The sequence below is a fragment of the Antennarius striatus genome, chromosome 2 (assembly GCF_040054535.1).
Source record: "Antennarius striatus isolate MH-2024 chromosome 2, ASM4005453v1, whole genome shotgun sequence".
NCBI lineage: Eukaryota > Metazoa > Chordata > Actinopteri > Lophiiformes > Antennariidae > Antennarius > Antennarius striatus.
The window spans coordinates 22,220,610-22,248,567 of NC_090777.1; the positions used below are offsets into that span (position 1 = coordinate 22,220,610).

General features: G+C 43.5%; 1 protein-coding gene across 1 annotated transcript; it reads left to right on the plus strand.

The window, feature by feature from the left end:
• The first annotated feature begins 281 nt into the window (after positions 1 to 281).
• slc6a8 (solute carrier family 6 member 8) lies at positions 282 to 27,927 on the plus strand. The gene is made up of 13 exons (XM_068339390.1): positions 282 to 1,305; positions 9,792 to 9,923; positions 11,587 to 11,854; positions 12,020 to 12,152; positions 14,751 to 14,885; positions 15,098 to 15,201; positions 15,331 to 15,455; positions 20,817 to 20,929; positions 21,097 to 21,234; positions 21,324 to 21,426; positions 22,490 to 22,590; positions 23,175 to 23,345; positions 23,511 to 27,927. The coding sequence occupies exons 1-13, from the start codon at positions 999 to 1,001 to the stop codon at positions 23,643 to 23,645; spliced, it is 1,965 nt and encodes a 654-aa protein (XP_068195491.1). The 5' UTR covers positions 282 to 998; the 3' UTR covers positions 23,646 to 27,927.
• Positions 27,928 to 27,958: the final 31 nt, after the last annotated feature.

A 27,958-nucleotide genomic window follows, 5' to 3' on the forward strand; every position in this document is an offset into this window, starting at 1 on the left:
TACATTGTTCATTGAAGAAACTTTGTGAAACCTTTCTTTCATCCTGAAGGTGGGGGACACCTGTGACGTCAGAAGCATCCAATCTTCATGCGGGGGGAGGTTGAGTGGGGTTACTCCAGAGAATAATCGTGATGACGTCCACAGAGAGTAAAAGAAAACGAATGAGAGAGAGAGAGAGAGAGAGACGGAGGGGAGGACCGTCTGTGTGACGTCAACACCGTTACTCCCCCCCCAATCCCCCGCTACTTTAAAGCTGCCTCCGGCAGGAGGATCTGAAACCTCGGAGCGCCTCTCTGCGTTCGGACCGTCTGATGGAGCAGCAGCGCGTCGTCCTCGCCCTCCACAAGCCACCCGCCGCCCGCCGTCGGGACTGAAGCTCGGTGCTGACCGGTGGAGTCGAACCCGTGACGGTGTCGTCGTCTCCGTCCTCTTCTCGGCCGCCGTCCCCTCTGTGACTCTCCGTTCCCATGCGATTCTTCAGACTCACATTCAAGTGTTTCGTGGATTGTTTTTGAAGGTCGCGGTCCGGTTCTCGGTGTTTTTCCCGTTATTTTTTTTTATTTTTAAATTTTCACTTTCTCTTTGATCTTTTCTCCTCATTTCTAATTCGTGAACCGTTTCCTACTTTCATTAAAACAGTAATTGAAATCCTCCCGCTGACGATGATCACGTGTTTTATTAGTGAATGAAGGCGACCGTGGATCCCGGAGCCCGAACGAGCTGCACCTGCTGGTGACTGACTCATTTGTTCCCGACTGGTCCCGGACTGGTTGTTGACTGGTTTCTGACTGGTGTCCGTCTAGTTGGTGGTAGCAAAAAAAAAAAAAAAAAAAAAAGTAAAAACAAAAGACTTAAACTTTAGACCTTAAAACCTGCAGAAATAGTGTGAAATAGGTTCCTGACTGGACCAGTACTGGTTCCTGACTGGTTCTTGGTGATTCTGTGGAAAAACAAGGATCGAAACAAATTTAAAGTTTAAACTGACTGTTTTGTGAGTGATGGAGAAGCAGGCGCTCCCAGCCTCCTCCAGCTCTCTGGTTCTCCTGGAGGAGACCGGGAAGAGCCCCCTCCTCCTGTCTAACGGGAGCAGCGGGTACCCCTCCGCGGCCACTAACGGGAGCCTCGTCCCACTGACGGCGGCGGCCTCAGGCGGGGCCGGTCCCGTCCCGGAGAAGCGGGTGGCGGGATACCAGGAGCGGGAGACGTGGACGCGGCAGATGGACTTCATCATGTCCTGCGTGGGCTTCGCTGTGGGGCTGGGGAACGTGTGGAGGTTCCCATATCTGTGCTACAAGAACGGAGGAGGTCAGACACACACACACACACACACACACACACACACACACACACACACACACACACACACACACACACACACACACACACACACACACACACACACACACACACACACACACACTATAAGTCCTTCTGTGTGATGAAACTAAAGAACTAAATGATGCATTCATCTTCATCTTCTGTACTCGTTAAAGTATAAACTGACTTTATGGCGATATTTGTGTTCAGGGGCCTGTAACCTCTAACCCACGTGTGTAATTAACACATATATATACATGTGTGAGTGTGAGTGTAAAAAGAATTTCCCCAAGAGGGATAATTAAAGTATAGATTATTATTATTATTATTATTATATTTGATAGGTCATTGATCTAACATTAGTTAAAGGGATCAGAAACTATATTTATTGTCTTCAGACCAGTAGAACCAGTATTTATTACAGAACAGAAGTAAAAGTTGACTTTGACTATTTGTGCTTCCGTAATTCCCTCCTTACATTAAAAGTGACTGAAGCCCTGCCCCCTCTCCTGTTTGTCACCTTTTTGGTGTGTTTTATATGATGGATGAACTTCATTTTAAAGTGCAGGACCTGTATCCATGTCAGTGCCGCTCCTCCCCTGAGGAACACCTGACTGTGTCTGATTGTTTATTTTCACCTGAAACCATCCGTTTAGCAGCATGAAACCGTTCTTGTGTTCCTCATTTGATGTCACCGTCAGAAAGTTATGTAGTGCTTTTAACATTTGTTTGGACAAGAGGGCCACCATCGAGGCTGGACACTGGTGGTGGTGGCTGATGACTCTGCTGAGGTTTGGGAGGGACGGATGGATGGGAGGTGGATGCCGTGAAGGTTCTGCTGACGGGTTCCCTCGAGGTTCTCCAGGTTCCTCTAACCTGTAGCAGAGGTGAACCAGTGAGCATGATCGAGGTGCTGTGAAGACCCCATTGTCCTCCACTTGCGCCACCCACCCCACTCTGGGTGGCTCCAGAAAAGAGACAAATCGCTGAGAAAAGAAAGAAAGAAAGAAAGGAAAAGAGATGTTTCTTCTCACAGGAGAAGGTCTTGTTCCCACAGTCTGAATGGACAGATGATAAAGGTCTGGACGATCACACAGAGAGGAAGAGGAGGAGGAGGTCAGATGTTAAATCAGAGGAAGGTTTCGTTCTCTTGTTGGAGACTCTGATGTCCTGGTAACCGACTCGTCTGAAAGGTCACCTGCTCCACACCTGATTTATCAAACTGTCTTTAAAGGACCATTCTTCTATTTTTTTGTTAGCCACATTAGCCGCTAACGTGGCTCCTTCTCTCCAGACTAAAAAATCTCCACAGCTACAAAAACCAAGTAAGGGAATGTCGGATGTCACTGTGACTCCGGTTCAGAGAGGTGAAGTCAGAGCGCCACCTGTTGGCGCCTGTCATGTTGCATTCATGTGAATACATGAACATTTCCACGGTTACGTCGTCCCATGATGACATGATGCTTGTTTCTATAATAAACGTCATAACCAGATTATTTGTTACTTTAGAACATGAGGTGTAAGAACCTGACGTCCCTCTGTCCTTCCTCGTCTGCTGGTTGTCCTTCCTCATCGTCTTCCTCCCTCCTCTCCGCAGAGTCACTCAGATTTATTATCCTGCAGTGAGTTTGTGTTTTACTCCTGCAGTCACCTGACCAAGGACACACACATAAATGCACAAACACACACATACACATGTAGTTATAAAGTAGCTGCAGTTGCAGGTGAAGATGTCACAGGGTCCTTGTTTTTTAGAACCTTGAGAATAATTCAAGGAATCTCAAGGACCCTGGAGGTTTTTTTCTTGTTGTTTCGGGTTTTTTATGGAATCTTGAGAATAATTAATTTAATCTCAAGGACCATGTAGGGGTTTCTTTTTTGGTTTCAGGTTCTGCACCTCAGAATGGATGAGTCCTGTGGATGAAGCAGCCTGATCGATCTGCTCTGTGATTGGACAGTGTTGGTGCTCATCTGCACGTCTCCATGGTGGTGACTCTGGGATAGGGGTCAAAGGTCAGGGCTGTCATGAGAGTCTTTGATGTTCAGAGGTAAAATTAGATTCAGGGTCAGTGGACAGATTCAGTTTCATGATGACGTGTGTGTGTGTGTGTGTGTATGTGTGTGCGTGTGTGTGTGTGTGTGTATGTGATGGCTGGCTGCCAAGTGTGACATCATCATCCCTCTCGCCACGTGGATGAGAGATTAACCGGAGTGGCCTGAAATCTTTTAATCCTGTTGACAGTCCTTGTTGCTCCTCCTCGTTTCCTTTTCTTGTGTCTGCTTCTCGTTTCCTCCTCTCTTTTCCTCCCCTCATTTCCTGCTCTGTTTATAAAATGTGTTTCCAAAAGTATGTGGACACCTGATTATGTTCCGGTAGCTGTAGTTGTTGAGGCGGTGGATGATTCCCAAATAGCAAAACTGATGGGATGTCCCATTTGGGAATTGATAGATTTGTTGTGGGAATATTTCAGGGTTGCCTGCTCATTACAATTCCTTACAGATTTTGGAAAGTCATACAGGACCACAACTTTAAAAAACTGCAGAAAGCATCAGTAAATAGCCCATTCTTTTCTTTCAGTTTTATGTTGCTCACATAGTCGATTTACATCAGCGTTTTTTCATGTAGTGGGTGGGGCCTTGAATGTTCTTGGAAAGATACTTTGCTAACTAGCAAGCCCTGATAAAAGCTACTTCCTGTTCAAAGGTTACCACCTGAGATGACATCTTAAAATTCCTATGAATTGTTTGAATATATGAAAGTATGTCATCAGCATACATAGAGATAGAAGCCATTCAATCTTGTTCATCAATAACAGCACAGATTTTATTTCTCTGAAATGAATCATTTTTAATGATAAAAAAAACAACAACTGCTGACACATCAGTTTCTCTGTTGACTTTGAGTCCAAAATCTGATTGGTCAGAATGGGCAGTTATCAGAGGTACATAAAGCACACAAAAACAAACATGCATTATTAGTTTTGAGCAACAGGAAGGACAGAAAACAGTGACAGTTAATTATTCAATATGAATATGTTTACAAGTCACATTGACATTTATTCTGGGAGCATTTGTTTCTGATGTTGGACGATGGACCCATTTGTCCAGATCATTCTTAAAACACATGTACAGTATATATCAAATAAATTCCAAAGTTCAAAAGTTCATGTAATGTCACAGAGAAGAAGAGTTGTGTGTGTGTGTGTGTGTGTGTGTGTGTGTGTGTGTGTGTGTGTGTGTGTGTGTGTGTGTGTGTGTGTGTGTGTGTGTGTGTGTGTGTGTGTGTGTGTGTGTGTGTGTGTGTGTGTGTTATGTGTTGTGTGTGTTGTGTATGTGTCTGTGTGTGTTATGTGTTGTTGAGTGTGATTTTCCTGCTGCACCTTCAGCTGCTGCTATTAATCATTACTGGAATCACATTGAATGCCAGGAAAAAGAATTTATAATCTTCCAGGGAAAAATAATCAACAAGGAAAGATAAAAGATTAAAACCTGCAAGTTTGAGACTAAAAAATATAACATAATCTGAAAAGTATTTAAATATTTCAATATAAAAGTAAAAAGTTGAAGTTTAGGTTTTATGAGTGGACCCTGTGTCTTAACAAGTATTCACATAAACATCATCTAAGCCTGGTGTGTAGATTATCCACGATTTTATATATCCCCTCCTATATATTTGAATAAGCTCAGTTGAAAACCTCATGCTGTCACACTTCAAGTGAGTCCGCCCGGAAGTTCACATTTATTCATGACATAGAGGTTTATATTCTTTGATTGTGACGGACTCATGTTGTCGTGTGGGGAACCCCGATGCTTTATTCACCAGGACCAACCTCACAAACCGGCATCTACCCAGATGTCTCAACCGTAACGCCGAAACGGCCTTTGTCTTTGCATCCGCCTGTCCCACACACACAGCCGTTACGGCTTGGTTGGTTTGTTTTCTTGTGACGGCGAAGAAAAAAAAAGAACACAAAGTCTGAAGTTCTTCTTTTCCTTTCGGCTTTTCCCTTCAGGGGTCGCCACAGCGAATCAGTTGCCTCTATCTAACTCTGTCTTCTGCATCTTCTTCTCTCACACCAACTACCTTCATGTCCTCTTTCACTACAAAACAAACAAAGTCTGATATTATTGTTTTATCATGGATTTCCACGGGTTCCCACTGATATATACTCGCAGGAACCCGTGGAAATTCCACGATAAAACAATAATATCAAACTTCATACCAAACATATGAAAACAAATGTATTGGTATTATAAGCAAAGCACACCCAACATAGTCAAAAGTCAACGTGATGACGTAACAACTTTGTGTTGGCAAATCACGGGATTGCGCTGGGCGGGCATTGTGAAGCCGTAGATGAATGTTATTAGGCTAAATGGAGAAAGAAAGTTAACTAATGGTGAGAATGAGAAAGGAGCTAACTTTAAAGGAAAAGGCAGCTGACAAAAGAGCAAGTGGAAAAGACATTTTAGAGAACTGATAGTTCTGTTAGCTGACTACATGAACAGAACTGTATGAAATTACTTAAAGACTGTTTTTGTCAGATGTCCAAAGAGCACTTTGGATACTACATCGATCGTCCCATTCCAAATGGAAACTAGAGCTGGACAGACTGTTCGTGCTAGCCAGCTAGTTTTACTCGGACATTGCAGCTGTTTTCTGTGACGTTCCTGCTGTTTGGACTCTTTGCTCAAAAACATTGAAAATTGTTGGAACAGTTATGACACTCTAGAAGTATGTTAACTGGGAAGTCCATGTACAGTATAGTTAGTGATGGGTAGATGAAGACCCATGAAGCATTGAAGCTTTTTCGTCCCATTCGGTTCACTGCGGTATAAAAAACTCAAAAATCAAATAAATCAATTAATAATTTCCGTACCGAAATTAATTTTGTTTAAATCCAAATGCTTGCCAGTTATACGGTATACACACACACACACACACACACACACGCACGCACACACACACACACACACACACACACACACACACACACACACACACACACACACACACACTGGCAATATGGAAAATGATCATTTGGACATGACAAAAATGAAAATACAGTAAACACCTATAGCGAGGGGATGGTGGTTGGGGTTGGGGTATGGAAAATGATTGTGCTTTTGTAACGTTGAGATACAGCCAGTGACTATGCTTGGGTCATATCACAACATTTTTGTCCTCTGTGGCAGGTCTTAGGTGATTTCTTTTTTTTTTTTTGACAATATTTCCTCTGCTTTAGAAAGCAGCTGCCTTATATCGCTGTCAAAACTCGCAACACAAACAGAACCACTGCCTGAATGAGGCAAAGTCCACACGTAATCGCATACGTGCGTTGATCAACACGTTTATAAGCAGAAGAACTCCTAAGAACGGGACCAGGATGTGTGGAAATCGCACTGTTCCTCCTTGAGGATGACCTCCATCACAGAGTTTTCCCACCAGCAGGCAGTGCATCCTGGCCTGACCCAGAGCTGGCGTCGGTGTCTTTGGCGAGAAACATGAATGAATGAATGAATGAATAAATAAATATACAAACTTCATGAGTCATAAAGAAAGAAACAGACGAACGAATATCCATCTGTCAAGCATGTTTACCAATGCGTCTTTGAAGCGGAGCTGTTATACGTCAGAAAATAGCAGGTTTTAACTCCATTCATCTGTGTGTACGTGTAGACACGGATCACACACACTAACGTCACAGTGGTTTTCGTCGCAGGGAGACGCCCCCTGGATAGAAAATATAGAAAAAGTTCGGTTACAGCGTCCACACGACAACATACACCCATCGCTTTCAAAAAACTTCACTTTGGCCAGCGTTTTCGTCCCAGATATCTGCGAAACCGCAACAAAAAGCCTCGCTGTCCAATGCCTTACGCCATGTTGTTCACATGATTCCTTCTGGCAGATGCACCGTGATTGGTTGGGTGCTGTGATTGGTTGGTCGCTTGATAGACAGGTAGTAGGTGGAGTTACAAAGCGTAACAGCGTGAGGTTTTCAAGTGAGCTTATTGAAATATATAGGTGGGGATATATATGAATATACAGTGTGCCCTTGTTCTTTGTGGGTAATGCATTCCAGGAACCACACATGATTAAGGAATCCGCGGTCGAGATCGCAATCTATATATCTTATTATTTACCATAATTTAAACATTTATGAACCCCTCCCCATACTGTATTACCTTTTCCCATACTCTTATTAACTGTTTAATGCATTTATAGCAATGCCGACAGGTGAAGCTCATGTGTCTGCATGACTCCAGCTGTCAATCACACAGTAATTTCATGCAAGTTTTGTATGTATCACTAAAGGACTTATAATATTATTATTTATCTCCCACTCTGGTGAACTTACATCAACACCCGCTGTCATTTTCACGATAGCAGTTTGATGGCCGTTTGATGTCAGCACCAAAACTGTTAAGGTAAATTAGACAGAAGGGGATATCTGCTAATAAATCTCATTGAACACTCAATGGCTCCAACGTGATGGATCGCTTCCTGCTGGTCCCGGGCCAGGTGGCAGTTGATCAGATCAAACCAAGCCAAATATGTTATCCACAGCTCAGGGCGAGACCTGAAACTGTGACCTTATCAGTTAAAGCTGGAAATGGATCAACATTTAAAGTCATGTTAAAAGCATTATGGGGTTTTTATATGGTTGCTGACAATCACTGGTCTACACCGGACTGGACAGCCAACCAGACCACTATGAAAAAGACTTCATGTTTTCATTATGTACTGTATTTTACGGACTGTAAGGCACAATGCGGCGCCGTCTCAATTACGGGGTCTATTTCTGTACTTAAGCCATACATAATTTAAATTTTTTTAAAAATTGATATACTGATTTGATCCCTGAAGGGAAATTAAGAAAGGACACTCTAGTTAGTGGTTCACACTCATGCATACATACATATTAGTGAGTACAGGCCCCCTGTTGGGCACACATACACAAGGGGGCCTGTTAACATGCAAGGGGAGATAGAGTGGCGGGCAGCTCCTACATGGTGCACCCCAATTGAGCAATTTGTAAAGGGGGCTGCGTCTTGCTCAAGGGCGCCTCGGCAGTGCTCCGAAGGTGAGCTGACACCTCCTACTGTCAGCTCACACTCCGGGTGTTTTTGGCGGGAGCGGGAATCGAATTACCAATCTTGAATCATTGGGCGACCCGCTCCACCGCACGCTCTACCACTGAGCCACTGCCGCCCCACTACCGCCACTGCTGCATAAGATCATTGTGCAGCATTATGCATCACTGTGCCAAGAGAGCTAAAATACTTCTACTTACCATGCTAACTAGCTAGCATGTAGCAGGTATGGTCTTAGTTTAGTGTGTTTGTGTACCACCATACCATGGTTCATCTAACAACCTGATGATGGCACTACATCAAAATCAGAGGGGAAAATAATGTATCATAATTCATCCAGGCTGTTGGTTGCTTCTGATTGGCTGGAGAAACGTTACCTATTTGAGCTTGTCTTAAAAAGAAACAGCAAGACTAATGATGATGATGATGTAGCTTGTGCTCTGTCATTAGCCCTGTCATCCTGTCAGCATTTAGCCCAGTGACTTAACTCAAGATTAGCCAGCTTAGCTAACTCACTGTAGCGTTAGCTTCAGCTTAGGGGGCTAAGTGCAGCAGCAGTGCTATTTCTGGTTGCGTCTCACTTTCAACTTTGAACCAGCCACATGTTGGGCGTGTTGGATGACACCAGTCAAGGCGGGGCAGGGGGCGGGGCTCTACCTAGCTCACCTGCTACACATGCTACTTCTATCTATCTAACTATATAGCTGTCTATCATTGTGGACATACTGGTTATAGTAGAGGAGGGTCCCTCTCTCTTTCTCTATCTCCTTTAATATCCATGTGTGAAGGCTGTTATGCAACTTTTTGGCTCACATCATCCCCCCCATCCTCCCTCCTCCCATCTCCCTCCTCTCCTGTCTCTCCCAGCATCAGTCCAGTTTAATTCCATTCATTCCGGCTCCTGGTGGCGCTGTGACCCAGTTCCTGTTGGCTCATCCCACTAATTAGAATACCAACATAAAGAGAGAGCATCACTAATTGTTCATTCATGTCTCTATGACCCCAGTTTAGACCAAAAGAGGTCATTCATTCCTTCATTCCTTCATTCATTCATTCATTCATTCATTCATTCATTCATTCATTCATTCATTCATTCATTCATTCATTCATTCATGACACAGATTGTGAATTTTTAAAAAGGTTTGAATTATTTCAGCTTTTAAGTTTATTTACTCTCATAGAAACACATTTCACAAACAAACATTTTAATACCAAATGGAATATTTTTCACTCAATGTTAGATGTATATTTGATTCAGCAAGTTTTGAAAATTAATAGATTTTGACTCAGACATACAACCTCTATTTTAAAAATAAACACTTTTTATAGTTTTGATTTATCGACCTGTAATGTTTAAGCTGTCTCTCTTCCTGCAGGTGTCTTCCTAATTCCCTACCTGCTGATCGTTTTTGTCGGAGGAATCCCGATCTTCTTCCTGGAAATCGCTCTTGGACAGTTCATGAAGGCCGGAAGTATCAACGTCTGGAACATCGCTCCTCTGTTCAAAGGTGAGCAGACGAATTAGAGGAACTCTGAGTTTACATTCAGCAGTGAAACAGACAGTTGTTGACAGAGTGATGACATCATCAGGGGTGGCATTATCATTAATGTGGGTGGGAGGAAAAACAGGACGTCCTACTAACTACCTCTTCAGCTCCAATTTAACTTGGAGCTGATGGAGGACAGCAGAAGTTTTCTCTCTGGCTGTAATGGTCACGTTACCTTCATCCAATCAGATTCTAGATCTCCATGTTCGGCAGCTTCTTAGGATGCTGAGGGTGCGTTCATTTCAACACCACCTACTGGTTCTGGACCAGGTTGTCTTGTTCTGTTGTTGCTTTGGTGACTTTCTCCCTTTCTGCTCAGTGTGTCGGCATTTTCTAGTCCGGATACGGTTGATGTTGACTGGCAGATTAAACCTCCAATCAGATTACTTGATCAACGACTCCATTCTGATCCTACTACTACTGCAGTATTAATACAAGGTTCAGATACCGACTGATGAGTAGGGTCAACTCCAGCACATCTCATCATGAACACGGATGGTTGCTACGGGTGAGCAGCTGATTGCATTAATGACCAGAAGAAGCAGAAATCCATGCAATAAGCAGTTTAGTGGCGTCCAGTTGATAAACGGTCTGCAAACGCACTCCGGCTGCGTGTAGAGGTTTATCTGGAGGTGATAATCTGTGATCCTGCTCTACGTGCCAGCAGACATGGCTGGAAATTTACCAGCAAGGCGCGCGTACACACACACACACACACACACACACACACACACACACACACACACACACACACACACACACACACACACACACACACACACACACACACACACACACACAGAGAAAACTGCTTATCTTTGATACTGCTGACTGATACCATTGTTAGCTTTACACAGTGTTTGATCTTCACAGGTGACTTCTTTATGACTGCCGTTTACTACACACACATTCCTCTAACCTTTAGACTACAGGTGGCATTGACGGAGTTCCACCTCCTTTTTCATACAGACTTAGAAGGAACAACACCAACAGTCCACTTCCTGGTCATCTTCCTGGTCAGCTTAGGCACAGAAACTAGATGTTCAGTTTGAGACGTCGGACGTCTTGATGACCTAACTGGGCTGACTACTTCCTTCTTCAGGCGTCTATGTGCTGCAGGCCGTCCCAGACATGGAGGCATACTTCAGTCTGTCTCACCTGTGATGATGTGAGAAAGAATATAAGGGAATCCGTTCACATACTGATAATTAATCATTTTGTAAGTTTAAACGTACGACACACATGCAAAGATTTGACATCAGCTAGCATTGGCTATAACACTGTCTGTGGAGTTCTGAATTCTGTACTTTAATGGTGCACTTCTGGTACTTCCAACTGCAGATAGTTTTAGTGTTTTTGATCATGATGGGCGTCTGGTGGCGTTCAGAGTGTGTTTCCTGTTTTGCTCAGTCCAGACGAGGTCTTTGAAGGTCAAACTTGATTGTAAGCGTGAGGTAATGAATCACGCGCTGATAAGATGTTTTCACTTCACAGGTACAAGTTCACCTGACCTGCTCACAAACTAGTCTGACTCTTGGTGGTCTGGGATCGATTGATCATGACTGATCAATCATTTTTTTGTTCTGTGTTAAATTTATCATATATTCTCACTCCTTTTCCTCAGGCCTGGGCTATGCCTCCATGGTGATAGTCTTCTTCTGTAACACCTACTACATCATGGTGCTAGCCTGGGGCTTCTACTACTTCATTAAGTCTTTTAACGCCACCCTCCCCTGGTCCACTTGTGACAACGAATGGAACACGCTTAACTGTATCGAGGCCTTCCACCACCAGAACTGCAAGAACGGCAGCTTCCCCAACGTCACCATCAGTGGTAACATGACCTGCTCCGATCTGGCGAACGCACGGTCGCCCATCATTGAGTTCTGGGAGTAAGTCCTGCTTCTGGTTGGGTTCTGGACTGAGACACGCAGACAAAAACCTGTTTGGTGCTTCTGTTCAGTTCAAATCATCAAAGTGTTTGTGAGCTACCTGCTAGCTTTACGGTAGATGTTATTTTAAGTGTTTAACATGGCTGGTTTCGTCTCTCCGTTCAGGAACAAGGTGCTCAACATCTCCTCTGGTCTGGATGAACCTGGACAGTTTAACTGGGAGGTCCTGCTGTGTCTGATGGCCGTCTGGGTCATGGTTTATTTCTGCGTCTGGAAGGGAGTCAAATCCACCGGGAAGGTAATCTGGAACAAGATTAAAAAATGTATTTACCCTGAAAAATTTAAGAAATTAAGAATTTTAATAAGTTTAATTATTTTCTGGACTCACTGGTCGGGTTGCGAATCTGCAACATCTTGAGCCTCCAAGGATATAAATGATCAGTTTGCTTTTATATATTAAAAATGTTCTATTCTCAGCAACAATAATAATAATAATAATAATAATAATAATAATAATAACAGAGGGTGTTTGAAATTCCGTTGTGTATCCATGACTTCCCCCTGCTCATGGCGGTCGATTACGTAACGCTTCTGAAGGTCACATATTGCCTCAGCTGATTGACCTTCTTCCATACATCTTGAAATGAAGTAAAAAACAACATATGATCTGTGTTTTTGGTCTACATAGTGTTTCTGGTTAAAAGAAAAGTTAAAGACATTGTGGATGTTTGGTCAGAGATCCGTTCTGTCACTCCTTCAGACGGTCGTGATCAGTTCCGTCCTCCAGCTACGGGACTGTTCCTTTAAGGCAAAACCTTCGCCATGCAGCGTGATTTACCCTCCGTGCTTCATCGCTTCATGATGATGAGACTCGTACACACTGCCGTCACATGGCAGGCTCAGCGTTGCCACGACTACGACACGGGTTTAGGAAGGGACAGTGGGGGCTGTGAGGTAGCGGGCTGTGATTGGTTGTCCTGTGGGGGGGCAGGTTGACTGCAGTGGGACGTGACTGAAAGGCAGAGAGGAGTACACATGTACAGTACTGCATGTGTACTTCACCACAGATACCAGAACATTTGCTGGTTCCTGTTTTGTTACTGCAGATGTTTACGGTCCAGTGGTGATGATGTCAACTCATAACATGTCATGACATAACAGCCGTTAGAAATAAGAACTTAGCTTCTTCTGCTTTACTGCCAGCCTCAATTAATTAATCGATCAATCAATCAATAAATCAGTCATTCAAACAAGCAAGCAAGCCAAGAATCAATAAAGCAATCAAGCTGCGTTCACTGACTCCAAGGTTGGCGTCTTCTATACTTGTTCGTCACATAGCCGTCAGTATCTCGCAACATCTACATCCCATACCATCAATAAACATGGACACATATGTTACCGTGGAAACAGGGAGACCTCTTTACAGAAATCTGCCCCATTTGAAATCAATGTTTACACCAGAGATGTGCAAACATGTCGACAACCACTGACCAATCAGAACCAGGACAGCAACATTTCAACACATGTTGTAAAGTTAGCACGCTGCTAACACAAGACAACAGGTTAGCATTCTGCTATCAGACTGTTTAATTGCAGTATACGCCCACAGGTATGATATCATTATTAAGCCCTGATCTGAGCGTTTGTTACTGTTTTATCTCCAGCTGATAAAATGTAGAAGACTCAAAACAAATGTTTATAACTTGTTTAATTGTTTATTGTGGCTGGATGAGTATCTGATGGCTATAGTTACCTCAGAGACTCCCTTTTGCCTTCCTGACAGATTCAGAACATATTGATAAAGAACAGTTTAGGGAAGAACAGAATGAACCCTCGTTGGGTTCAGGAGGATTGTTTGTGTGAGAGGAGGCACCACCGAGCCTCAGGGCTCATCTTTCATTACATACAGACTGCTTTGCTGGTCGTCACCAGGAGGCCGAAAGCTGAGCATCTCACCGGAGGAGAGTAAAACCCGTCTGGGTGACCCGACGGAGGTGGACAGGAGGTCAGAAGAACAAGAATGATGTGTGTGTGTGTGAGTGTGTGTGTGTGTGTGTGTGTGTGTGTGTGTGTGTACGTGTGTGTGTGTGTGTGTTTGTGTGTGTGTGTGTGTCCTCTGGGATCTCTCCATGGTGCTGAAACGCCACATTCCTGCGTGTTTGTGTCTCTCCTTCTTTGGTTTCTTCAGATCAGGTTCTTGTTTTGATTTCTGCCCTTCATTCTCACAGAATGAACTGACTGTTAAAAGAGGAGTGTTTGTAACCCTCAGACCATCCAGCAGTGTGTGTTTGGGGGTGGGGGAGGGTGAATCTACAGCTGGAAGGAAAGGGACTTACTCTCCATTTAAAAAAAAATCTCTTTCACTGACCATATGAAAGAGGCTCCAGCAGCTCAGAACCGTCCAATCAGATCCAGAAGGTTTGGGATGTTGTTCTGTGAAACCCTGAAAACCAAACTGGACCTTTTGGGCGTCTACATCTGCGTCAGCCTTGAAGGAGATAGCAGCTCAGGAGTTCCTAAGAAGAACTAAAGACCCTGATCATGAAGGGTTGGATCTTTAGAGACTGCTAGCAGGGAAACACTTTAAAACAAGCTGTATTGCTTCATTGATTATTTGTCACCTTCAGTTGATGTATAGTACATTTTCCCAATAAACCTGATTGATGATGGGTTGGTTGAATCCCTTTTCTTCCAGCTGCATTAACATTCAGGTGAATGTCTTTTGTTCATGAGATGTTTCGTCTGTTCTTTGTGTAAAATGTCAATCAGATTCTGAGTCCTGATCTGACCATTGAGTCCAGTACAGGTTTTAATTCATCAATGGATCAATCACTCAATTATTCTGTAATCACAGTGTTTGAGTAAATGTATTCAGCTACATCTATCTGTGTTTCAGATTGTGTACTTCACGGCGACCTTCCCTTACGTGGTCCTCATCATCCTGCTGGTCAGAGGCGTCACACTTCCTGGAGCCTATGAAGGCATCATGTACTACATCAAACCTGATTGGTCCAAACTGGAGGAGGCTCAGGTACTGCTGTCCTTAAACTTCCTGTAATCTAACTAACTAATAACCTTTATGATGCTCACAGTCTCTTTACCATCCCCTACCTGAGCCAGTTGGCTGTGATTGGTCCAGACACCACACATGACAATAACCCATTAAATGCATTGATTCAACCCTAACCCTAACCTACCCATAATGCCACACCTGCGCTGGACTGAACGGGTGTCTCTCTTCAGGTGTGGATTGATGCCGGCACCCAGATCTTCTTTTCCTACGCCATCGGGCTCGGAGCTCTGACTGCTTTGGGGAGCTACAACCGCTTCAACAACGACTGCTACAAGTAAACACACACACACACACACACACACACACACACACACACACACACACACACACACACACACACACACACACACACACACTTCAGAAGTCCTCCTTATGATGGATTGATGTCCTTCCTTTCCTGCAGAGATGCCTTCATCTTGGCTCTCATTAACAGTGGAACCAGTTTCTTTGCTGGGTTTGTTGTGTTTTCCATCCTGGGCTTCATGGCGGCTGAACAGGGCGTTGACATCTCACAGGTGGCCGAATCAGGTAAGACCAGCTGCTTGGTCACCTTCCTCAGGTCCAATCAACAGAATCTCAGGTGGATACGGAACCGCAGTTGTTCCAGTTCTGGTGGCGTCCAGAGAGTGATGTCGGTCGTCCATGGCTTTAACTGCTTTTAGGTTCAGTGTTAAATTAGTAAGCATTAAAACAAGCTAACATACACAAGTAGTACCATAGTAAGTACTAGCTGGGGCTAGCATCTTAGCCAATCATCTCATTGATCAACTCTTCTGCTCATCTCTGACTGGCTGGTGGACAAGGTAGACTGGTGGATGGTTTTCAGTTTGTGGACAGCTATGAGTCAGAAAGTTAATGTTATGCTAGCAGCGTGCAAGATGGTATGTTACAGTTTCTGACCCTGAGGCTGACCTGGGCCTGACTGATGATGCATATGATCTGTAGATGATAGCGTGTTATTGTAGTGCCATAAAGTCACATGACTTGACTGGTAGTACAGCTGTCAGTGAGGTCATTATAAGACTGTAGACAGACATGAGTTTAAATCAATAAAACATGAATGAGGTTTTATGTCTGGACCTTGAGTGACGCGGACCAAAATACCCGGTGGTGAAAGAGTACGTTTGAATATCGTACCGCCTAGTTTAACATGTAAATACTGGATGCTGGTTTTAGATGTAGGTTTTGAATGGTAGTCTGTGTGTTTGCGTGTGTGTGTGTGTGTGTGTGTGTGTGTGTGTGTGTGTGTGTGTGTGTGTGTGTGTGTGTACAGTTATAAGCTAACTATTTTTATTTGTAGCACGAAGTCACATGATGTGACGTCACAAACACCCTCAGTTATATTTAGTTCAGCACTGCAGCAGTCTGTTCTCTCATTACTGTCACAGTACAGCAGAACTACGCTATAATACTGCAGAACTACACTCTAATACTGCAGAACTACGCTGCAATACTGCAGAACTACACTCTAATACTGCAGAACTACGCTGCAATATTGCAGAAATACACTGTAATACTGCAGAACTGCACTCTACTACCGCAGAACTACACTCTAAAACTGCAGAAATATACTGTAATTCTGCAGAACTGCACTCTAATATTGCAGAACTATATTGCAATACTGCAGAACTACACTCGAAAACTGCTTAACTACACTCTAATACTGTAGAACTATGCTGTAATACTACAGAACTGCACTCTGATACTGCAGAACTACACGGTAATAATATAGAACTACACTCAAAAACTGCAGAACTACACTTTAATTTATTCGACACAGAAATACCGCAGAAGAAATAAGTATATGGTATGGAAGCAAGTTGGTAACTAATGATATAATAACGCGGAATAGATTTGTGGGTGTGTTTGTTTGTACCTTTGCTGTGATCTCCCTGACAAAAGCAAAAACTAATCCAGGTTAATTAACCCCATCTGACGAGTTTAATTTTTAGCGGTTAGGGCAGCCGTGTGTGTGTGTGTCTGTGTGTGTGTGGGTGTGTGTGTGGATGTGCGTGAATATGTGTGTGTGTCTGTGTGTGTGTGTGTGTGTGGATGTGCGTATGGTATTAACTGAAGGACTATTTAGGGTTGCCCTTTTGCCACCTGTCATGTGACTCAATCTTTTTTTGACCATGCTCAGCTCAGACAGCACTGATGCTCCTTTAACCTGCAGACAGGAGGGCTGCTGTCACTGAGCCACAGCTAATCAACAGGGACTCAAATTAAAAGTCAGAATCCATCAGAAGATTAAAAATGTTACTGAGGATGACCTCACCACACCGATCATTAAACGGTAGCTGAGGTCACACAGTTACCATACTTTGTTGTTTGGGATGACTTTGTGGTGTAGGTATGTATGTTTTATTTGAGTGGATAATAGGTTATGGTGGAGCCTATTACCAGTTCATGACAGTTCCACACTTAAAAGGAACAACCATTCACGCGGAGTGATTGATTTGGCCAAGGTGCATGTTGTTGGAGGTGGGAGGAAGCCAGAGAACCCCCACAGACAGGTGGAGAACATACAAACTCCACACAGATTAGAATCCATTCCAGAACCTTCTTCCTGTGCAGCGACAGCACTCATCACTGTGACACTCAATCAATCAATCAATCAAGTTTTATTTACATAGCACTTAATCATGGCAACAGACATTTCAAAGCGCTTTAACAGACAGAGAAACCCAACTGAACCCTCCAGAGCAAGTATAAGCGACAGTGTCGTGGAAAAACTCCCTCGATGAGGAAGAAAAAAACCCAAAAAACCCGGAGGTGAGCTGACAGTGGGAGGTGTCAGCTCACCTCTGGAGCACTGTCGAGGCACCCTTGAGCAAGGTGCCGTCCCCTTTACAAATTGCTCATTTGAGGCGCACCAAGAAGGAGCTGCCTGCCACTCTACCTCCCCTGCATGCCTACAGGCCCCCTTGTGTGTGTGTGTGTGTGTGTGTGTGTGTGTGTGTGTGTGTGTGTGTGTGTGTGTGTGTGTGTGTGTGTGTGTGTGTGTGTGTGTGTGTGTGTGTGTGTGAGTGTGTGTGTGTGTGTGTGATACAGGGGCCTGTACTCACAAACATATATGTATGCATGCGTTTGAATCATTAGCTAGAGTGTGCATTCTTAATTTCCCGTCGGGGATCAAACCAGTATATAAAATTTTAAAAAGTTAAAATTGAAATTCCGGGCAGGACCCAGACTCTTTTGGGCGGCCATCCGCCTTGACCGGTTGGGTGGAAAAGAAATCAAAGGAAGATAAGAACAGGGAAAGAGAAAGAGACACAGAGAGAGAGTGGCAGATAGACCAGATAGTCAGTGTCAATGTGGTTAAGGTTACGTTTCCCATTGCTAAAGTAAAAGCACAATTACAGCTGCATGGATGACTGTATGGCGGCACGGAGGAAGAAAGGAAGCAGGACCCCAGCTGATGGACAGATGAGGGGTGTTACTGATGGGCTTGGAGGAGAAGATCCACAGCACATGGATAGATGGAGGTGATACTGGTGAGCTTGGAGGTGCAGGTCCACAGCGGATGGTCCACAGCGGATGGGTGGATGAGGGGTGGATCAGTATGGTGGCGTGGAGAAAAAAGAAAGAAAAGGAAGCCGGACCCCAGCCGATGATTAGGTTAGGGGTGATACTGGAGGGATGAGAAGAGCAGGTCCATAGCGGATGGGTGGATGAGGGGTGAACCTGAGAAAAACCTGTGAAGACATAGAGCACAGAGACTCCAGGGAAGAAGTTGAGTTAGTAGGGTGTGATTGGAGACTTGGAGAGTGAGATCGGAGAGGAGGAGGAGTAACAGAGATGGTTGGAGAGAAGGAGAAGGAGAGAGGAACTCAGTGAGTCTGGATGTTTAGTCTCCAGCAGTGTAGGTCTATAAGAAAAAAACGTAGTAGCCTAAGTTGCCTTGATTGTAAAATTTGTAAAAAAGAAAAGTTGCAAACACTGCACTGATAGTCATGTTTGTTTGATTGCACTAAGCCGGTACAAGGTTTAGGTTGGCCTTTGTTTCGTTTCTTATAACATACGAACTCCACCTGAGATCACACCTGCTCTACATCTCTCTAAAGAATCTGTTGGCATCACCTTTACTGGTGTGTCTATTATTCATTTAAACATAAGTAAGACACGTTACACCAGATTCCAGGCTCACTTTTATTAGTTGGGCTTGAAGGTTGTTGTGAACAGATTCCCATGTCTATGAGTTTTAATGGGTCGTCTGTCAAATTTTGGAACTCTGTGGCCCAGCAGCTAAAAAGTTTGCCCACCCCTTGTCTAGAGGGAGCATACGTAGGGTGAACAATATGTATCCAAGCACAGAACCCTGAGGAACTTTTTAAGCACCTTCTAGCAGCATCTAAAGCCTTGAGGCTTTTTGGGTCTGACACAACAAACTGTCAGTATGGACTGGAGGATTTTCTTCCAGTCTTCTTTGCATATCCTTTCTCTCCACTTCAAGCCTAGTCAAGCTGGTTTTGGACGTCCATTTTCATGTTTTATATCGCTACGCTGTAACTGAAGCCTATGCAAAAGAACGATCTCCCACATACAGAAAAACAAAGTCTGCCTCAGCCTAAGTTAAAGTTTGGTTTGGTCAATCCAAGGGATTCACAGAGTTGTCCCTAAATCACTCCTGCATTGCTTGGGCTGTGTGCTTATGTAACGGACTTTAACCAGCCTGGAACATTAATATTTAACAGTATTTGCATGGCTATGATGAGCGATGATACAGGGGAGATGTGGAGTTGATCTGTCAGCGTTTATTTCTGGAACAAAGATAGGACAGATCAAACGAGGGCAGAGGAAAAGAAAGCTGGCATCTCTATGACAATGTATTGAGCCAGTTAGCATTTAATCGGTGTCTAGTTGGCAGTCGACAATTCACATGCATTTGATGACGCTAATTGGCATATTTAACATTTTACAAATGGCAGACGTGACAGTAAGCATTTCCACATCATAAAACTCAAAAATGTCATAGTAAACAATAAAACTACACTGAACAAATGCATTAAATCCACGCAGTACAAAGAAATCCAGCCTAACCCTTTTCCAGATATCCTGAATGAGACAGTCTTGGTTTATGCAACCTCAATGAAAGCCCGATCAGAAACAATAACAAAATGATTCATGGAACCAAAAATATCACATATGTAAACAGTAAGACATTTGGGGAACTTTACCAAAAATACAGCTTATTTATAATGCTGTTACACTTCAGGTCATTGCCATTTGGATGCTGAACCTTTGGCTCAGTCTGAGATCCTGAGTTCTCTGGAAGAGATTTTCAATGAGGATCTCTGCAATTTGCTCCATTCAGCTTCCCCTCAATCCTGACAGGCCTCCCAGTCCCTACTGCTGAAAAACATCCCCCACCACGAGGCTGTCACCAGCCTTGCGTCAGATTTCCTCCATACATACAGGAACTATTACAGTTGAGGACAAACAGGTTTGTCCAGAGAATCTTGTTTATCACAGTCTGACATTAATTTAGGCGCCTCTTTGCAGTCTTTCTTGCGTTGTTACAAGGTTACGTTGACTTGGGGTTTTACCATACATGCCACCCCAGGCATTTGTGGTCCAGCATTCCACCTTGGGTATCTACTGGCCTCACCTTCACAGGCGTGAACCTGAAACAGACATTTTCATCCGGCAAGGATCAAGTTGCTCCAGATTCTTTTGCCTTCTTTAGAATAATTGTCACTGTGGTGATGATTGAAGTGTCAGATGGTCCAGACTGCTGCCATAACAAAAAAGAATTCTTTACAATCACATTGATGAAATGTACTTTGTGGACAACCTTGTTTTTTGGCACCCAAACAGGAATGACTCAGAGGTTTAGTAATGTTGTCTCTCACACGAAACTTGATAAACATCTATCATTGTGTGTTTCAGGTCCGGGTTTGGCCTTCATTGCATACCCGAAGGCAGTCAGCCTGATGCCGGTGGCTCCTCTGTGGGCAGCGCTCTTCTTCTTCATGCTGTTGTTGCTGGGACTAGATAGTCAGGTGACACCCCCCCCACCACCACCACCACCACCACCGACTGGAATTCTCAAATTCTGACTCAAAACTGATCCAGAACTCGTTCTATTGACTCCTCACACACTCCTTTTGGGTCAGGATGGTTGTCTCTGGTCCGTCTGACTGACTGTTTCCCGCCTGTCTGTCTCCAGTTCGTCGGTGTGGAGGGTTTCGTTACTGGAATTTTGGACCTGTTTCCTGGAAAGCACTACCATCGCTACAAGCGGGAGATCGCCGTGGCAATCTGCTGTTCACTATGTTTCATAATCGACCTCTCCATGGTGACACAGGTCTGACAATCACCTGTGTGCATGTGTGTGTTGTGTTCATTGATAACAACCGTCAGCAGCGTCATGGTGATTGAACCCGGTGTGTGCAGGGAGGGATGTTCGTCTTCCAGCTGTTCGACTACTACTCAGCCAGCGGGATGACTCTGCTGTGGCAAGCATTTTGGGAATGTATAGTAGTCGCCTGGGTCTACGGTAGGCACACACACACACACACACACACACACACACACACACACACACACACACACACACACACACACACACACACACACACACACACACACACACACACACACACACACACACACACACACACACAAAGAGTTGTGTTTCACAGTGAGCACTTGCATCCATAGAACAGTATCTGATTTAAAAATAGCCGTGTGAATAGTTGTGGTACAGTAAAGGTCACAGTTCAGTGCAGCGTATGATGTGCAGGAACACACGTAAGTAAGTCAGAGACAAGCAGAAAATTCTATTTGTTCTATTCTAGGTGAATCAACCCCCTCTGCCCCCACCACTCCAAACAAATTAGCATATAATCATGTAAATACTTTTAAATTTAAGAAGCTAAAAATAGTATTGCTTTTTTTATTTGGTGTCTTAGTTTTATCAATTATTGCTAACTGTAGTTATTTATATACAGGTATACTGCGGCTTACATTGTTTCAGGTTATGTTGTTTTTGATTACATGTCAGTTTTTGAAAAGAATACACGGAAAAATATAAATCAAGTTTAGACCACCTTATGTCTGTCTGCCACAAATATTAGAATCCTAAAATCACGAGTAAACCGTGAAAAGCGCATAATATAATGTTACTGTACAATAAATAAGAATAAAATCATATTATTAACCCGTAGGAGTGACGGGTGGTGAGACTCATGGTAGTCCAATGTGAGGTGAGGCTCAGCTGCTCGCTGATGTTTTTTCTGTACTATATGAAAAAATAAAATTTTATTGTTCGTAAACCCAAAATGGATTTGTATTAACCGATTCATAAAGTTCAGTGCAGAACTGGGAATTGTTATTTTCGGCTTAGCCTGGAGACGTATGTTGTTTTTGGACTTAAGTCGCATCTCCTGGAACCAATTAGTGACGTAAGCCAACGTTTTCCTGTATTCCATAGGTACCATGATGAGTAAAGAGTTTTGCTACAGAAGTTTTTTATGTTTGTCATTAGTTAGCAAGTTAAATGAGGTTTTCATGTTCTGTAGTGTCTTTCAAATTGTTCCTCATTGGCTGATTTCCTGCAGGTGCGGACCGCTTCATGGATGATGTAGCTCGTATGATTGGCTACCGGCCTTTCCCCTGGATGAAGTGGTGTTGGTCCTTCATCACCCCGTGTGTCTGCTTGGTGAGGATGAACAGAGCTGCTGTTAAGCTGCAGAGCTAGAGGCTCTTCAGCTAGCATTCAAATCTGTTTTTGGCTATCATTACCATTTGATTAAACACGTTATATTACCAGACATAACTTAATGACTCTTGATCCTATGTTAACCAGGAAGAAACTGAATGCTGACATTTAGAGACATAAACAACAGATAATGAGATTCCAAGTTTCTCACCATTCTTTTTATTGTGTTGAATAATAAAATAAATGCGTACATAAAGATGTTTTAGCTGAAATATTAGCAGATGTCTTTGTTTTCATTTGTTGAAATGAAGTTTGTGAGATTCCTAGTGCTTAGATGACATTTAGAGTCAAGAAAAATGACCAGTGGAAGAGAAAAGCTAACTACTATATAGAGTAGAGAGAGTAGGACTTTATTCATCCCTTCAGGAGGGTCCATCAGAGAAAATTAGTTATATATATTGATGAAAGTAAGAGCATTAGTAAGGAGATAGTACAGATTTTCAGGATAAAGCGCCAGAAAGCCAAATATTAGTTAACGATTGAGTGGGTTGAGGTTACTCAGTGGTGCTTTATCCTCTCTGTAGGGCATCTTCCTGTTCCACCTGGTGAACTACAAGCCGCTGACCTACAACAACTCGTACGTTTACCCCTGGTGGGGCGAGGTGATTGGCTGGTGCCTGGCGCTGTCCTCCATGCTGTGCATCCCTGTCAGCCTTCTTTACAAACTGTTCAGAGCCAAGGGGACCTTCAAAGAGGTCAGCACGCACCCAGACGCCGTATTAGCTGAATGCTAAAGCATTTAGTGTGATTATTCAACCCCCACCTCGCTGACGTAGCGTTACAGTTAGCTGCCTAATGTGGTCTGATGTCTTTTCTGATGGGTTGTTTTATTGTGACAGTCATTTAATGCTGTTTTCCAGCGTTGGGCCCACCTGACCAATCCGGTGTGGGGGTCCCATCATCTGGAGTACATGGCCCCCGACATCAAGTCCCTGACCTCGCTGTCCCCCGGCACCGACGAAAACAAAGTCATCATCTTTGAGAGCGTCATGTAGGTTGAGCTCCACCCACCCCACCCACAAGGTGCCGGTCAGCCCCACCCACCTGACCTACAGTTTCACCTTCAGCTGGTAGCAGGACTCCACTGATTGGTCGGTTAAGGTGATGGCTCCTCCTTCTCCTCCCAGGAAACCCAGTGGTCTTTAACTGGGAGCCTGAGGAAGGTTGGAAAGGTTCTCCAGCTGACGGCGTCACTCATTCTTGTGTTGGGGGGGTGGTGGGGGCGGGGCCTGATGAATGCTGTTACTCACACCATCGCCTCATCCTCATTCTAACAGCATGACATACGTAGGTTCCAGTTCTGTTTTAAGCTGCGGATGTGTGTGTGTGTGCGTGCGTGTGTGTGTGCGTGTGTGTGTGAGAGTGAGACGGCGTGTTACGAAGACAGAGTTCTAGACAGACCCCAGATATTAAGTGTCATTAAAAATGGCCAAGGTCGTCTTCTTCCTCTCCTTCTCCCTGTGTTCCTTGAACACACCACGCTGCCAGTAAGACGAACTGAGCTCAGAGAGCCTTGAATACACCATCAGACCGTCTTTGAGCACTTTATGAACCTGGTCTCTTTTAACCAATCAGGCTCTGGAGGGGGCGGTTCCGATCCAGTTATAAACTTCTCTGATCTATATATTAAGAGCATTAAAATTAAGATTCTTTTTAGGGTCTTTTGTTGAAATCTTCTCTTAATCTTTGAGCGCCGCTGTCCAGCCGAATGAAAATAAAAAGTTACTATCATTTTGATGATTAAATGATTGTAAAATTAATCAATTGATGTAATTCTTACCTTTATTATTAAAGGAATAATTATGACATTCGACTAACATCACTAATAGATAGAGCACAGTGTTTATCAGTGATAGATCAGAGACCACGTTAATAAAAAATAAAATCCCATTCAACCTTTGTTAGGAGGTTGGGGGTCAGAGGTCGGGTCAAAGGTCCAGCTTTGTTCTGCATTGACTCAAGTGCCAAACGGAGCGCCTGCTGGTTCTAGACCAGGTTTCTGGACCGCAGGTTTAAACCGGCTTACGCTTCTTCTCTGCCTCATCTCATTGTCGGCATCATCAGCGTCCTCCCGGTTCCCGTCCCCCCTGAACAGCTGATCCATTCGGGTCCTAAACGGAATACAGTCGGAGGAGGAACATGTGGAAGCTGAAGTCTGACACGATGACAAACAAAACTCACACTAGCAAGAAATTTTCAATGATAAGAACAAAATTTCCGAGAATAAAAACAATTTTTAAAGAAATTTATGTTCTGACAATTTATTTGTGGAACGACTTACAGAATCTTGTTTTCATCAAATTGCTGTCGACAAGCCTCTGTAGTTCTTTATCTTGACCCATTGTTGCCTGGTAACCGCTGGCTATAAAAGAAGCATAAAAAAACTAAGTGTGGAATTATCCCAAACTGAAATGTATCCTGATCAGATCTTCTTTTTGCTGATGACTGACCAACTTTAACTTCTGATCAGCTGATGGAGAGATGAGAGCCGGAGGACTCAGCCTGACGCCGACCGTCGCCTTACATCATTGTCTTAACCCAAGAACCCCAACGGTTGACTAGCCAAACAGAGCTCAGTGCAGTATTCTGTGGACGGTTCTGGTTCTAATCCTACCAATCAGCAGTCTGTGGGGGCTTATCTACAACTCTGTCTCCTAGCAACCACTCGTCAATCACAGGGAACGATTGGAATATTAAATAAGAGCGACAGACTGCTAGCACTTTTTACCAGAATGCATTTTGTTTTTGATGTTCATAAAGAATCAGTATATTTTGTGGGTTAGGGTTGTGTGTGCACGTGTGTGTGTGTATATAAAATGCAGTGTGTAAATATGATTGGCTGAAAATATGGGTAAATATGGGGCTGATTGTTCATGTTTCGCCGAAGCGCCTCCAGCTTCAGGCTACCTCAGACTCCAGGAATCCCCTCTGCTGGACGTCCGCTGGACAATTTTGACATGTTTGAGCCGCATGACTTTTTTTTTCAGGCGAGGGAGTAAGGAGGAATCTTAACCCGATCCACTGCTCCGGAACTGCCAGTTGATTCCTGGGTGGTAGCCCATGTTCAGAGGCGGTTCCTCCAACTCAGTGCCTTTTTTTTAATCACCAATAGGTTGAACTCTCACCATGTCTGTAAGTTTACGAACAGGAATATTACAACATTTGAAAACATGGCGCGGGGGAACTAGTGGCAAATCCAATAAAAATTACTTGCGATACAGGTTCATGATATATTTTTGTAGTATTAAAAGATTTTTAATGTTTTCACTTTAAATATCAACTTTCAAAGAAAAGTTGAATAGAATTTCAAAACTGAGAATGAATGAAATTGAAAAATTTAAATTGGCGTCGATCAGTTAATGCTAGTGTTTACCGATCCGTTGCGTTAAATTGTTCGGCGGACGTCCAGCTTCAGCTTTTATGCAAACAACTCATCAGCAGCTTTCAGCCTCCGGAAGGAAGAACTGTTCCTGGAAGTGTTTTCCTCACCAGCCTGTTCTGTGTCGCAGCTTTGAATGAAGCTGAAACCCAAACTAAAAAGTTTTTTTTAGAGTGACTCTTCTGATATTCAACAAACAGCGTTGGGGGGTGGACTTTGTTTTGGTGGGGTGGCATGAGGCTCTTGAGGTGCAGAACACTCATGAAAGGGAATCTTTTTCTTCTTTAAAAGTGCTTCAAAGAGGATTTTCTCTGTTTAATTCATATAAGAAGTATTTTTCTCTGTTTCCTGGCTTATAATCATATCCTGTGGAGATCACTGAGCATCAACAGGTCTGAACACATTAATATCTTCTGGGCCAAAATACCTCTGGTTCCAGGACGCTGTCCTTTGGTGGGACACCAAATGTTTTGGTTGGAAACAGGAGACGAAGAATGAGAGGAAAGATGTCACTGAAGGTTAGAAAAAATCAGAAGTTCAGAGAATCTGAACTGAATTAGTGGTGAAAACATTTCCTGCTGCTGAGAAAAACAAAAAGCCTCCACTTAGTGTCGTCTAACAGAAAGAAAAACATCATCAGCAAAAAGGTTGATAAATATTTCCACAGAGTTTTCCCCAGTGTTGCAGAATGTGTTTAAAACAGACAGGTGAGACGTTTTACTTTCTAACTGAAAGACATCATTTCTCATATTCACATCATGCTATCCTCAAAGTTCTGTTTCCAGCACAAAACAACCACACCATCCCAACGTCGGCCATTTATTGTCTGTGACTTCCTGTGACGCCGTCTTCCATCCATGTGTGTAGATTTGACTGTCGGTGACAAGTAGATGAATGAACGTGTGCTAACGGTAGTAGCAACACTCAGGGCTCAGCGCTAGCAACACACCAGCCAAATACTGAGCCCTGATGATGTCACCTTAAGTTCAACTGACCTTTAACCCCTGGGAGGGTCTCCATGCTGTAACCACTGTGCTCATTGAAATAAAACTAATGGCAATAAAACTAACCTCATGACAACCACACCTGTCTCCATGGTTCCTGAGTCTTCTGCAGTGTTCTGGTCCAGTTTAATTCTTCGATGTCCACCAGGTTTCCATTCGTGTTTTGTGAACATTGCAGAAACGGAGCCCTTGTGCAAAATTAAACCAGCTTTGATAGATAGCATCAGTATTTGTAGCTGGATGCTAATGGGGGCATTGGGCTCCAGCAGGGTGGGACTTAAAGTCGACTCAGCTGTAAATCAGTGGGAGAATTTTGACTTATTAATGTTCCTCCTAAATAAAAGCCCTGGACTCCGTTACTGGATGCTTTCAGATGTCCTGAGACGCTCCTCATCAGCAATTTTAGACACAGGCCTTGAAAGCTGATCTGAAGGCGGTGCGGTTCAAACCGGTTTCTATGTGACCGAGCCCACGTTTAGACCGACAGCTGCCTTATTAAGATGGATGAAGCTTTATTTTAGGCGCGGAAACAGACAGCGAAGGAAGCACGTGTCCGACAGTCCGGATCTGATACTGGGGTGAAACCAGTTCCAGTGATTCCCAGGATAAATTAAATAAAAAACTGGTGTTTCAATGTTTTGCAAAATACACTTAAATACTGAAATACTGTATACTTAGGGCCGCGTTACACTCAGTTACACTGACTTATAAAAACCACTGACATTACTGGAACTAGTTTTTAGAATTACAGAGAAACATGAAATTAAATGACAAGAAAATAATTTCAAGGTTGAATCATGTGGTTTTACATTTCAACATTTTATTTCACCTTCGCTCATCTTCCTCCTCCAGCATTTTCAAGCTTTACTGAAGAATAAATAATTTTCAATTTTTTCAATGTAAATTTCTTTGGTCAGAGAACGGA